Raw genomic sequence first — 12,528 nt, 5'->3', positions numbered from 1 at the left:
ATTTTAGGGAGGTTCTCAGTCTCCACATCAGGAGTGGTTATGGACTTTAAGCCCATACTCTGCATCTTGAATGCCCTGAATGAATGTGGAGGAAAAATGCATTATGCTACTAAGGAATATGTTTAACAGCTTTGCCCCTGGAACTTAATATCACCACTGACATCATCATTCATGTTTATTTAAATGTAAGAAAAAACTTCTTTTACAGTAGAAGTGATTGAACAGTGGCAGAGGCTGCCCAGAGAGGGTGTGGAATGTCCATCCTTGGTGATAATCAAAGCTGTCTGGACGTGGTTCTGAGCAACCTGCTCTAGTTGAGCTCTAGATGATCTCCAGACATCCCTTCCCACCTCAACCACTCTGTGATTCTGTGATATTTTAGATAAATATAAACAGCAACGGAGAAACCCACAAGGATTTCTCTTAGATACAAACCCTGTGGATGTTAATGGATTTGTTTAATGCTAGTGTAGACCCTTCCTCCAGAGGTAAATGTTGTGGTTTGACACTTCAGAAAGTAATACCCCAAATTAAGCACTCCCTGTCCCATGCAGAATGCATCCTCATTTCCTGACTTAAAAGCATTTCCTGTGCAATTCTGTAGGCCTGGTCAGCCTCAGGAAAGAGGAACTCTATTTCCAAATCCCTTGCCTGCTAGGCAGAGTGAAATATTCCCACTGGAAATAAACACCCCAAGCTTCTGTCTCTGTAACTTAACATGTTGAATTTCATCAGCTTGATTTACAAGAAGAGCTCAGTGCTTTTTAAAGAAAAATAGTTTTTCTGAATTTGTCCTTAAAAACACATGTTTTTTCTTTTTCCTAAAGTAACCATGTAGAATTTTGGGTTTAGGTTTATTTTCAACACACTGGATGAGCTTTTTTTTTTTTTTTTTTTTTTTTTTTTTTTTTTTTTTTTTTTTTTTTTTTTTTTTTTTTTTAAATTTGTTGATGTCTGTGTGGACTTTTTGAAAAGGAACTATTTAAGCAAAGGTCAAGTACAAAATTGTCACTCATCACATGCTTATCTAGCTTATTTTTAAACTAATACACAAGTGTCTAAGTATCACATGGTCTTTCTTGCATTGCAGACTGGTGCCAGACCTGGTGTCTTTTCTGTTTTTAAGAGATAAATGTCTAGTGGTTTTTGTTTTCAGTGACTATGTTTGTGAGTCATGTATGTCATGTAATGTTGCTTTGTTTCTGAAGTTCATAATTTTGCAGAAGGTAAATTGTGTCTCCACATTTTAGCTTATGGTATTAGGCTGAAAACTGCAGCTGGGGAATGTTTACTGAAGGGCTTGTTTAGTCGTTCACATTCTTCTGTTCCTACAGTTTGGTTTAGATAATTTGTTAAAGAGCTTAAAGAAGAACTCCCTTTATTATTGGTGTAGAGGGCTTTTTTTTTCCTGCAAGTTAGGGTTTTAAACTGATTTTTTTTTTTAAATTTATTTTTCCTTTCCAAAACTATACATCAGTTAGTTTTCTAAATAGCAGATATGGGTAAAATAATATATTAATTTATAACTAGTCAAATCTAATCTAAAACCTACCCTCTTCCAATTTGAGTCCATCCACCCTTGTCCTATAACTACATGCCCTTGCTGTGTCTGACAGGTGGATTCTAGGAATGGGATCTTTCAGTGCTAACCAGTTTTGTTTCTTCAGCTGTATTTCGGATGGCTTGGGTGTTTGTGTTTATGATGAACACGTTTTGTGCTTAGGATATTCAGCTGCAGAGGTTGTTCCAGTTTATGATACCCTTTGCAAAATAAGGGAGAGTAAGACTTGATATTCTCTATGATTATAATAAAAAGAATTTAATACAAAATGCTTGCAAGACTTAAATACGAATATAATCTTGGCAAAGGAATATGTGTCTGATTTATGCATATTCTTTTAAATAGCTCTTACTGCTAGTTATGTCTCAAAGGTAATATTACTGTACTGATTTCCACTTAGAACTCTGGTCTCTGCTGTCCTCCTGCTCTACTCTCTTTGGGAGTTTATGGTTTATCTTATGTCTATGTTGAATATTTTATCAACATCATTGAATATTGTATGTTGATTTATTTTCTTGTGCAGTCAATATGTGGATAAAAGCAAAGGTCCCTTTTGAAGGGAAATTATGAAAGTAATAGCATAAATATGTAATAAATACAGCAGTTTTTTGTGTTAGTCTAGATCAGCTGAATGGCTTTTTTTTCCAAAGGGATGAATGCTCTTCTGTAAAGGAAAGCATAGAGACCTGTCTCCAACAAGTCTAGTGAAACTAGAAAGTTGGATTCTGTAGTTTCTATGAAGTGCCTTAGACATGAGCACACACAACAGCTTATTGCACATCTGCTCTTTGGGGAGCTTCTCTTTGCTGTTTATACAATACATTCATGTCTATCTCCCCTTCATCCATTTCTTTTACAAGGGATAACAGCGTGTTTGCTGAAGAGAGTTTAGGATTTTAACTGAGTTCAAGGTATGTGAATTCGGAAGATTAAATATGGTCATATATAACTCATAACAAAACTGACAAATTTAACTTGTTGTTATTTTTAGTAAGAGAAGCACAAATATACTTCGCTTGGGGAACTAAATTTCAGGCTTTGCAGTTACCATCGATATGACTCTTTAAAGCTTAGACAAATGTTCGTTAATGTTGTTTGAAGGTGAAGTATGACAGGAAAAAAGGTGCAAATCTAAATGGCAGTTCACAACTCCATGGACATCGAAGAATGTCCATACACTCACCTTCACAATGTTGTGGGTATGGACACAGTGCCCCTTCTCCATATTCTTTTATCCCGTATTAATTGCAATAATTTTGCATCTTCTAGCTTTTCTTACCCCAGGTGGTGTTGGAAGCACGCTCAGCTTCTCATGTGTGTGTCACACCTACATGTGCTCACGTTCATACATGCAGACACACACGAAAACCTGGAGCAGAGTAAGTATTTGGTTTCTAGAAAGAAATAGTGTCCTTGTTGGGGTCCAGGATCCCAAAGAAGTGACATCAGCTGTGGGGCAGCCTGTTCTTGACAGTACTTAACCACTCCACAGTAAAACACTTTCTTTGGCCTTAATCACATTTTCTCATGTTACAACGTGTATCCATTGCTTCTAATCCTGCAACCTTGAACCTCTAAGAACAGCTGTTGGTAGGCAGCAGTAAAATCTCCTCATACTAACAATGAACAGACCAGTTGTCTTCATGAAGTTCCTTATTAGCCCATTCCTCTGGGCTGTTGGTATCTCACTGAATAGAAAACCTGCCCTTCAGCACATCAAGTGCTCTCCCCACCTCCACCTTGGCATTTGCTGCAGGTGCATCACATCCCTTCACCTGTGCTGTTAATGAAGTCAGGAAATTATAGTGTCATTGTCATCAGTCAGTCCCTGAGGAACACCAATGCTATTCAGCCACCAGTTAGACTTTGCACTGCTCACCATATCCCAGCAGTCCAGCCAGTAAACCCACCTTGTTGACCACTTACTCAGTCTGCATCACAGCAGTTTGACCTCACGGATTCTATAGGAGGCTGTTGCAAAGACCTGCCTAAAATTAAGGCATATGACATTCCCAGTCCTCTCCATCCCACAGGGTCAGTCACCTCTTAACAGGAGGCAAGGTTCATGTTTCTTTCTTCAGGCAACTCAGCTTCTCAAGAAAAATGTCAATTTAACCCATGTTTATAAAAGCAGATAAACATCTTGTAGTGTGATGTCATCAGCCGTATTTGTGTTCCTGCAGGGGAGTCACTGGATAGTGTTCCTTGCTACATTGGCTTGTTGGGTCCATTCAGTAGGCAGATTGTGCAAAACCCCCCCTCAGCCAGAAGCCTGTGTCTTTGTTACAGTTGAAAAAAATATTTCAAGTCAGCCATTGCAAAGATAATGTTGTGCCAGATGTAGATGTGGAAATATGAAAAAACTTCCATTTAAGTATTGACTAAAGCCTGTAAACAACTGAATTGCTGAGCTACTTTGTGTTTTGTCTGTCCATTCCTTTCTACTGTTAAGTCTTGCATTTGATGACTGGAGCTGCCCCTTGTGTATTTTCCACCCTGTAATATCTAGAAGGCTGTTTAGATCCTGAGTCCCCAAGAGGTTCTGTGGCCTGTTGTTGATGTTCTGATTTGTGCATTAAGTGCTTTAGTCATGGTCTTTCTAATTTTCTTTGGAAAGACTGACCACAACTGTCTGAGTGACAATGGACGTGAGAGGACAAAACAAACCCCATCATCTTAAGTCTAAAGCTGGTTGTTCATCTTTGTGCTTTTTTATTTTTTTTTAAAAAAAAAAAAAAGGACTAGCAAGCTATGGTTTCTGTCAGAGCTGGCAGCAGTTGAAGTGGAAGAATTTCAGGCTCACCACAGACTTGAGTAGTTAAAGAGGAAATCAAAGCTTACAAACACTTGCCAACTAGCTTGGAAGAATGTCATGCCGTTCCAGTCACTGGGACATGAGGACACTGCGGGAGAGTGACAAGCGTGGCATTACATGGCGTTAACAGTCACCAAATGCAGGATGAGAAGAAGGTTAAGAAAACAGCAGGAAAAAATAAAGTAAAAGAAAAGATCTGGGGAATCATTAGAAGGGAGAGAATTTTAGAGAAGTAAAGCAGATGGAGAAGTTGAGGATCGTTAGTAATGAAAGACTACAGTTTCCTGTTTTTCTGCACTGTCACTAATTTTAAATTTGGCAAAATATAGTTAAATATATTCAAATAATGACATTATAAAATAATGATAATAAAATAATTCATTACTGTTTGTTTTCCGAATTATTCAAAAGTGAGTACCTTAACTTGCATTTTATTTAAGAGGTGCATTGGCAGTAAGGAAGTTGTGTCCATGGTCTGATGGACTTTGCTCTGTAACTGTATAAAGAGGGGATTAATTTGCTTCTGAAAATCCCCTTGGAGACTCTTGAAGGCAAACATCAGGACCTGGTATAAATTTCTAATTTTAGAAGAAATCAGTCATTGGGTTCTTGTAAGAATAACTGTAAATCAGTCCATTAAATTGCTTGGAAAATTTTAGATTTAGGATTGGGCAATTATGTTGAAATGTGTGGTCTTCTTTCATTTTAAGCTGACAAAATAATACATAGCAAAGAGTCTGTTCTTGAAGCATGTATGTGTCTACTGCTGCACAGACAGTTTGTTTTTTTCCCCAGCAAGACTAACCACTTTACTACAAGATAGAAATGACATTTAGGAGCAACAGCATAGTATTAATTGCAGATAATGTTAACATCCTTGTCCACATTGGAGCTTCTAAAATTTCTACAGCTACCACAAGCATTTGGGGGCAGAAAGCTTTGTGTTGATGCAATCATTGGGAAGGGATTCTTTCTAGATTATAAGTGGTGAGTTTGTTTTCATTATGCACTTATTTCCATTATTTTACCCAGACAATTCAGATCCACTTTCCCACAGACATTTTACAAATGCTTTTTTGGAAATTGGTCTGATGGCAATCTCAGATAAATTCTAAATTAAGCCTGGTAGTTTTAGTGCTGCTGAAATGTAACTCTTTTTTTTCCCCCCAGGATGTTTTGACCAGTACAAAAACAATGCCTTTTATGCCGAGAATCTGAGTGGTACCTGCTGTATGTATGCAGCCTAATGTTTCCTGTGCGATTTCACCACTCTAAAAGAGTCTGTCCCAAAAGCCATTCAGGAAGTAAAAACAATAGCCCTTATCACAGGCAGTGGTCTACTTTTCAACCATGTTTTCTGTGGGGGTGATTCAGGAGCTGCTAATGTTGTCAAGATGCATGGTAAATGAAGTGGATTGCTTGTAGAAAGACATTTGACTCCCTTTACCCTTCTCCTTCCAGTCATGGAGATCTACTGTGATGCTTCATTCTTGAAACAGAACTTTAAATATGCTCATTACACACCCCCACACCTCTAGATATCACAATTTTAATTAAATCCTTAGTATTTTGTTTAAAAAAGAAAAACTTTGAAAGCTGAATTTTTGAAAGCTTATGAAATTGTTCATTACTATCCCAATTATGTTTTGCAGCACAATCTGTGTAAGTTATGCTAAGTCATCTGCCTCCAGCAGAATTTTAATAAAATTATGCTGTTTGTTTCTTTGAATACTAAGGCAGTTGTCAAGTCACGGCCCTCTAAAACTTTACAAATTAAAGCAAATTTCCAAGATTCCAGTCCACACAGGTCATTTTCCAACCACTGCTGTTCATTAGAAACTGTCTGAGAGTAATAGTTCCTTATGTATGATGAAATAGTGATGTTGGATATTCTGCCTTTGCATCTCTGGGATGAGTTGTGAGCAGATTTCTAAGAAAATATCTTTTCTATCGAAGGTTTTTCAGTCATAACTATTCATTTTACCACCTTCATTACTACTATTTTACTGAGACCAGGAGTCATCATCTTTCAAATATTATTGTTCTTTATGAAGTGCTGGAAGAATTAATTACTTGTAGTTACTATGCCATGGCATTTTCTGCTCTGTGCAACCACAGAACCTGATTTACCTACCTGTGCTATTTCGGCTGAGTCCCTTTCTTGATATTAATGCCTGTCATAATCTGTCCCCAAAGTTGTGGTCTGCATGGCCAAACAGGTGTTTGGAAATGCTTCTAAAATGTCTTTATGAATCATAGAACCTTAGTTTGAATGCAGTGAAAAAACCATTCCAGTTTCCAGTAGGCATCTAGCAATGCACCATTTTGGGTCAGGATGGGGAACACAGATGTATGCAGCTTAGCAGTGGAATGTTTTATCTTGTAATATCAGTTTAGATTGCCTTAATGATTTAATTCAAACAATTGCAGAACTGTGTGGCCAGAATAATTATTCGAGAAGTTCTTCAGACAAGCATTGGAAAGTGCCATTGATGCACTTGATTTTGCTGGTGTTTAAATCATTGGCCTTGAAGTGAGCAAGGTGAATGTCTGATGATATAACTACACAGCTGTGACCTTTGAGTTACCTGCACTTGACTGCAGGAATTCAGTTTCACAAAATGCAAATATTTAAAGTACAAAATTAAAACATATTATGGCTTATCAAACCCATGGAGCTGCCTTTTCTCCAAATTCCTTTTGATTAGTAACTAGTGAGACATTACCTAATAAAGCACTGGCTTCAAAGCTCTTCAGAGAGCAAAATTAGCCTACACTCTCTTGCCATTTTGCTGAGCAGGGTGTGAGTTGCAGAATTAAAAAGTAGCACTGCATGGTTACATTATACTTTGAGAAAAGTGTGTACTGCTTAGACTAATTAGACTTCATGAGATACAGCTTGCCACTCTTTCAAAAGTATTTTAAAATCCTGAATATCTTTGAAGTGCAAGCATCCTCTTGTGCCCCAAATATTTGTCAGGAAATTATGTTCCCTGTCATTGTGGGTTGAAAAGCTTTATTGTAGAATGTGCAAACTTAGGGCAAAAGAATGGTGTCCTAAAAAAAAATCAGGCATATTAGGCATGATTTATTTATTTATTTATTTATATTTTTTAATTTTCCTGTTAATTACTTCCCCCATCCTCCTGATCCGTTGCAATTACGTTTGAGGGAATTCAGAAATTTTGGAAGTACAAAGTAGACTTCATTACTATGAAATACGAATGGCATCTAATTCTATAAATATAGTATGATATTTAACCATAAATATAATATAAGTGCTGTTCTTAGATTGTCAAAACTTCGTATCCTAAGGAGAAAAATGTTTGTAGAATTCTACTAGCTCTTGTTCAGTAACTTGTGACTAGTATCCATCTCCTTTTCATCTGCTGGGAGAATATATTTCTCATCTTTCTTTTGCTCAGTCAAGCCCACAAGGGGTGTTTTCTCTTTATTCACACTACAGAGAATTTTACCAATCTTACATTTGATACAAACTCTAAAAGTATCTTGTAAAAGCATAAATCTCTTCTGTAAACTGTATTTTGAAACAAGCAAATGACACTCCCCTTTCAGGAAAACCACAGTTTACTAATACAAAATATTCTTGGCCTGGAATTATTGAGGCTGCCTAAGGAAGTCTTATGGTAGGTGCAGAGAGATGTTGTGGGAGACAGTGATGAGCAATCTTTCCATGTTTGCACTGATGTGATGATCGTGGGCTCTGCACTATGGGCAGAATTTGTTATTATTTTTTTTTTAATAGGGTGAACTTCATAAAATCTTGAATATAGTAGTCCAATCTCATAAAGGCAGATATGGGTGGTTAGTCTGAATTGTGATTAACGATTATATGCAAAGTTCTAATTTGTTAAACTCAGGACTGAGGTTTGCTTGGTTTTGGTTTAGTTTTTTTGTTTGTTTGTTTGTTTGTTTACCAGGATAATGCCAAACAAGAATTTTAGTTGGTTGTTACCAAGGAAGAATTTACTGGATTATTCCAGATATTAAAGGAACATTTCCCCAGAATTAACCACCTGCAGAGCAGCAGAGATCTCCTCTATCACATGGCACTGTTGCAGCACTCAGCTCTCCCATCTTGCTCACAGATGTCTGGTCTTGATCAATCACTTTCAATTTGAGTGACATGCACACTAATGGCTCATTAAGGGCTGTAACTGAGTTGTTTTCTGATCCTTGGATGAAAGATGTTTTATACTTTTCGCATCTGAGGGTGGAATCCTGTCTTCACTAAACTTAGTGGCACAAACCCCATTAAGAGGAACCAGGATTTTGCTCCTCGTGTCTGTACCTCATTCTCATCTGCTGAAATCCGCTGATTAGTCCCGCTGAAGGAAAGTCTCTATTTGTCTGCTGTGTCATAAGCATTCTTACTCATAATTAGTTCCATCTGCAAGGGGTAGCCTTTCATGTTAAGTATGTGTTTTATGAGCAGTATTACTGTTTTGAAAATGAAGGCTGTGATTAATCTAATGCACAACTAGAGCACAAACTAGCTAAACAACGTGAAGACCACTGTTACCTATGTCTACAAGAAAATTTCAGGCACTTGACCAAAATGTTGATGATACACAGTTTGTTCAGAAAGTTTTTAATTAGCCACATGGTAGTAATTTATCTGTGAATAATATTTTACTTTGCTGTGAATGGTTCTGTGTATTGGGCACGTAGCTGATTAAAGGTTAATAATTCAAAGCAAAAGGTTAATAATTCAAAGCACCTTAATCAGTTTAGTATGCTGAAAAAGCAGGACTCAGGGTTTTTTTTCTGGAATCACTGTAAAATTATCCAAAACATACTGGTAACTACAAACACAATGATCATGAATTGTTTTTTTTCTAGAAATGTCTGTGATTTCTTTGTGCAGAAGAAACCTTTGACCTGTATTAATAACTAACATTTACAAACCAGCTTTAAGCGCTTGAAGAAGCCTTCCAGTTTAAACACAAATACTCTCTTGCAACTACTAATCCTATGTATTTGAGCAATAGCCAGGGTAAAGGCTGATTTTTAGGGAGAGCTTTACCTAGTCTGGTTTTAGATGATCCACTTGCTGGTGAATTCCACTTAGTAAGAGGCAATGCTCAGATTCTCAGAGTTCCCAACAGCCTTTTTCCACTGTCTGTGGTCTGAGTCTGTGGCAACATGGGCATATGAGTAATTTGTTGTGCTGGAAACTTGCAGCAGAGGCTGAAGCTCACTAGGGAAAAAAACCAGATACTTTCTTATACTAATGGTTTGGTTTAAATTTCTATTTTTCAAGAATTGGTAATTCTCAAATCTGTGAAAAGTGCTTAGTTCGGCATTTTTACAAATAGTTGAAACCTGCATCTTTTTATTGGTCAGCTGTAGCCCAAAAGATTTTTTCTTTTTCCAGGTTGGAATTAACAAATATGGTACAAATAGGATTTAAAAGTTTTACCTCTTCTGATTTGCTTGCTAAAATTGATCTTTTTTTATGTTACATCTAAGTCTGCCTCATTTTGATTTTGTTAAATAATCTCTTTAAATACCAAAGAAGATAAAAATTAAGTTATGTAGGCATTCCACAATACTTTTTTTTTAATAGTAGGAATAAGTTAACTGGTACAGCAAAACTTGGGAAAAAAATCTGCCTCCAAATCCCAGCTTTCAGCTCCTACCCAAAAATAAATCAACAAACCCCTAAAGTTGTAGTTAAAGACCGCAGTAACAAAACACTTGGAAACAATCCCACATAATACTGTGAATATTTGGAAAATAATATAGTAACACCGTGAAAATGTGGAGAAATAATACAATAATACTGTGGGTATTTGGAAAATATCTCCCTCTTCTTTCTTCATACTTCTTGCTCCACATTTCTATTCTCCCTTTGTGATGAAGCTTACTGAAGAACCAGAGAAGAGCTGCTGTTGCCGGATGTTTTCTTGTAGGAAAGGAGTGTTGATGTAGGAAAGGAGGAAGATGTGAAACTTATCCTGAAGGTGTAAGTTTCAGCACTTAGTACTGTTAGTGCTTTATACTTCTAGTGCTTCATACTATTGCTGTAGAGCTTTTCAAATACTGCTACACAAATACAAAGCAACGTGACTTGTAAGGAAACACATGATTTGTGCATAAATTTTAAGGAGAAGAGAGAAAGAGATAACGTGCTGTGTTTTATAAATGCAGTGTACATGATAAGGAAACAGAAAAATGCCATGTTCTTTACAGAGAGGGTAATCAGACATTGGAATGGGCTGCCCAGAGAGGTGGTGGATTCTCCGTCCCTGGAGGTGTTTAAGAAGAGACTGGATGTGGCACTGAGTGCCATGATATAGTAACTGTGCTGGTAGTGGATCAAGGGCTGGACTCGACAATCTCAGAGGTCCTTTCCAACCCAGCTGATTTTATGATTCTATGTAAATAGCATAAGTAATCCCTTTTATTGTACATCGATACCAGTTTAGATTTTGTATTTATTTAGATCTATTATCCAGGAATAAATTTAGAAGTTTATTTTAAATAACTTGCTAAAATTATAGTTTTTAATAATCTTATGATAAATTGACACTTTTGAAAGTCTAAAAAAAGCAGTTTTCCTGCAAGATGAAAAAAAAGTGTAATAATATTTTTGTTGAAACTCACTTTTACACCAAATTTGTAGTAAGTCAGAATTTCAAAATTTCAGTAAATTGTAAAAGTTGTTAGTCGTGAGATTTGTTCGTTGTTTTGGTTGGTTGGTTTTGGTTCAGATTTAGGGATTTTTTTTTCCCCTATTTTTAATAGACAGTTGGATATTTTACTGGCAGCCTTTTTTGTATGTATTTTTATTTAATAGAACAGTGATTGCTGTGGTTAAGCAGTATATTTTAGTATATTTAGTATATTAGTATATTTAGATCTAAAGTGGATGCTAAAATCTGTTATTTGGGTCTGATAGGCAGGAAAAATAATAAACATATCCAGTCTAGCAGAGACAATCATGACCTATCTAGATATTCTGTGGAAGAAAATAAGACTGTTGAATGGAGAAGGTCTCAGGGCCAAGGTAATATGCAGGGGGAAGAGGGCACCTAAGCAAATGTTCTGTGCAGTGTTTTGTGCCATCTGAACCGCTGCTTTTGCAAAGGAAGTAGAACTAACACGTGACGGCAATCTTTGTGAAGGAATATCATTAGAGTTTGCAATCATGTAGCAGTAATCATCTAGTCGTGGAGGTACCAGACATGGTAAGAGATGAAAAGATAGATCCAAGTAGTAAACACAGTAAATGTCGTCTAGCTATCTTTGCACAGCAAGCTTCTTTTAATGTTCTGCTTATTGCATTCATGGCACTACCAGGAATCAAAAGCTAATCCAAGAAAAACTTACAGTGAGTGGTAGTTTTTGTTTGGTTTGGTTTGCCCTCCTTGCACTTTGAATTAGTCTGCCTTTACTATATTGTCAGGTAAATTAAAAGCCTTCACATTATTCTTTCGTTTTCTTACGGGACTTTTCATTTGTTCCCCAATCTCTTGTGCCAAGCTGTCTTTCTACTTGGTGATTCTGTCTTCATTAGGTTATTTGTTTTGTTTATACAAGCCAAAGGAGAGAAGGAAAAAGTAACTGAAATGTGTTTTCAAAAATACACGCTGTTTTTGAAATCTACTTGAAGCCTTTCAGGACTTTTTTCCTTTATTTTCTTGTTTGGGTTGGATCTATTATATAATAGTGGGATTGGAAGCCTGAAGATTCCTCTTTAGAAAAGGACAATTATTAACCCTATTAGAAAGCTCTAAAACTATGTAAATTCCCACACTTGGGGTTTGTATGTGGTTTCCACTGATCATTTTTTTCACTTTCTATATAGATGTGAAAGACGTTAGGAAGGCAAAACACTTTCCAAGCTATTTCATTGATTTTAAAATGAAATACTGCTATTTTCTGGTCATAGATATAGGAGTTCATTTTTCCAGATGTACTTTAAAAACATAGCTGTGCATATAAAGGTTTTCTTGGTTAGAAACACTGAGTATTTTAATTTTCCAAACAGGTGTCTCAATGCATGTACCTACTGTAAAACTAAGCATGCCAGAGGAGATCTAGCAAGTTATTCAATTGAAGAACTAGTGGACAGAGCCAAACAGTCTTTTCAAGGTAAGGAGTTTTATCCCTACAATAAAAGTCA

General features: G+C 36.6%; 1 protein-coding gene across 1 annotated transcript in view; it reads left to right on the top strand.

Moving 5' to 3' along the window:
• Positions 1–12,504, top strand: part of LOC114071144 (threonylcarbamoyladenosine tRNA methylthiotransferase-like) — a gene marked incomplete at its 3' end in the record, with an annotated part of 49,748 nt that extends 37,244 nt beyond the window's left edge. Inside the window, exon 5 of the mRNA XM_027908848.1 lies at positions 12,394–12,504. Within this exon, the coding sequence (XP_027764649.1) occupies positions 12,394–12,504 (111 nt within the window). The remainder of the gene's footprint in view (positions 1–12,393) is intronic.
• Positions 12,505–12,528: the final 24 nt, after the last annotated feature.

This window comes from Empidonax traillii, unplaced genomic scaffold (genome assembly GCF_003031625.1).
Source record: "Empidonax traillii isolate 1590-97213 ecotype Southwest subspecies unplaced genomic scaffold, ASM303162v1 scaffold1866:size54136, whole genome shotgun sequence".
NCBI classification, from domain to species: Eukaryota; Metazoa; Chordata; class Aves; order Passeriformes; family Tyrannidae; genus Empidonax; species Empidonax traillii.
The sequence above is the reverse complement of the archived record's forward strand: the minus strand, read 5'-3'. Positions and strand labels throughout refer to the sequence as shown.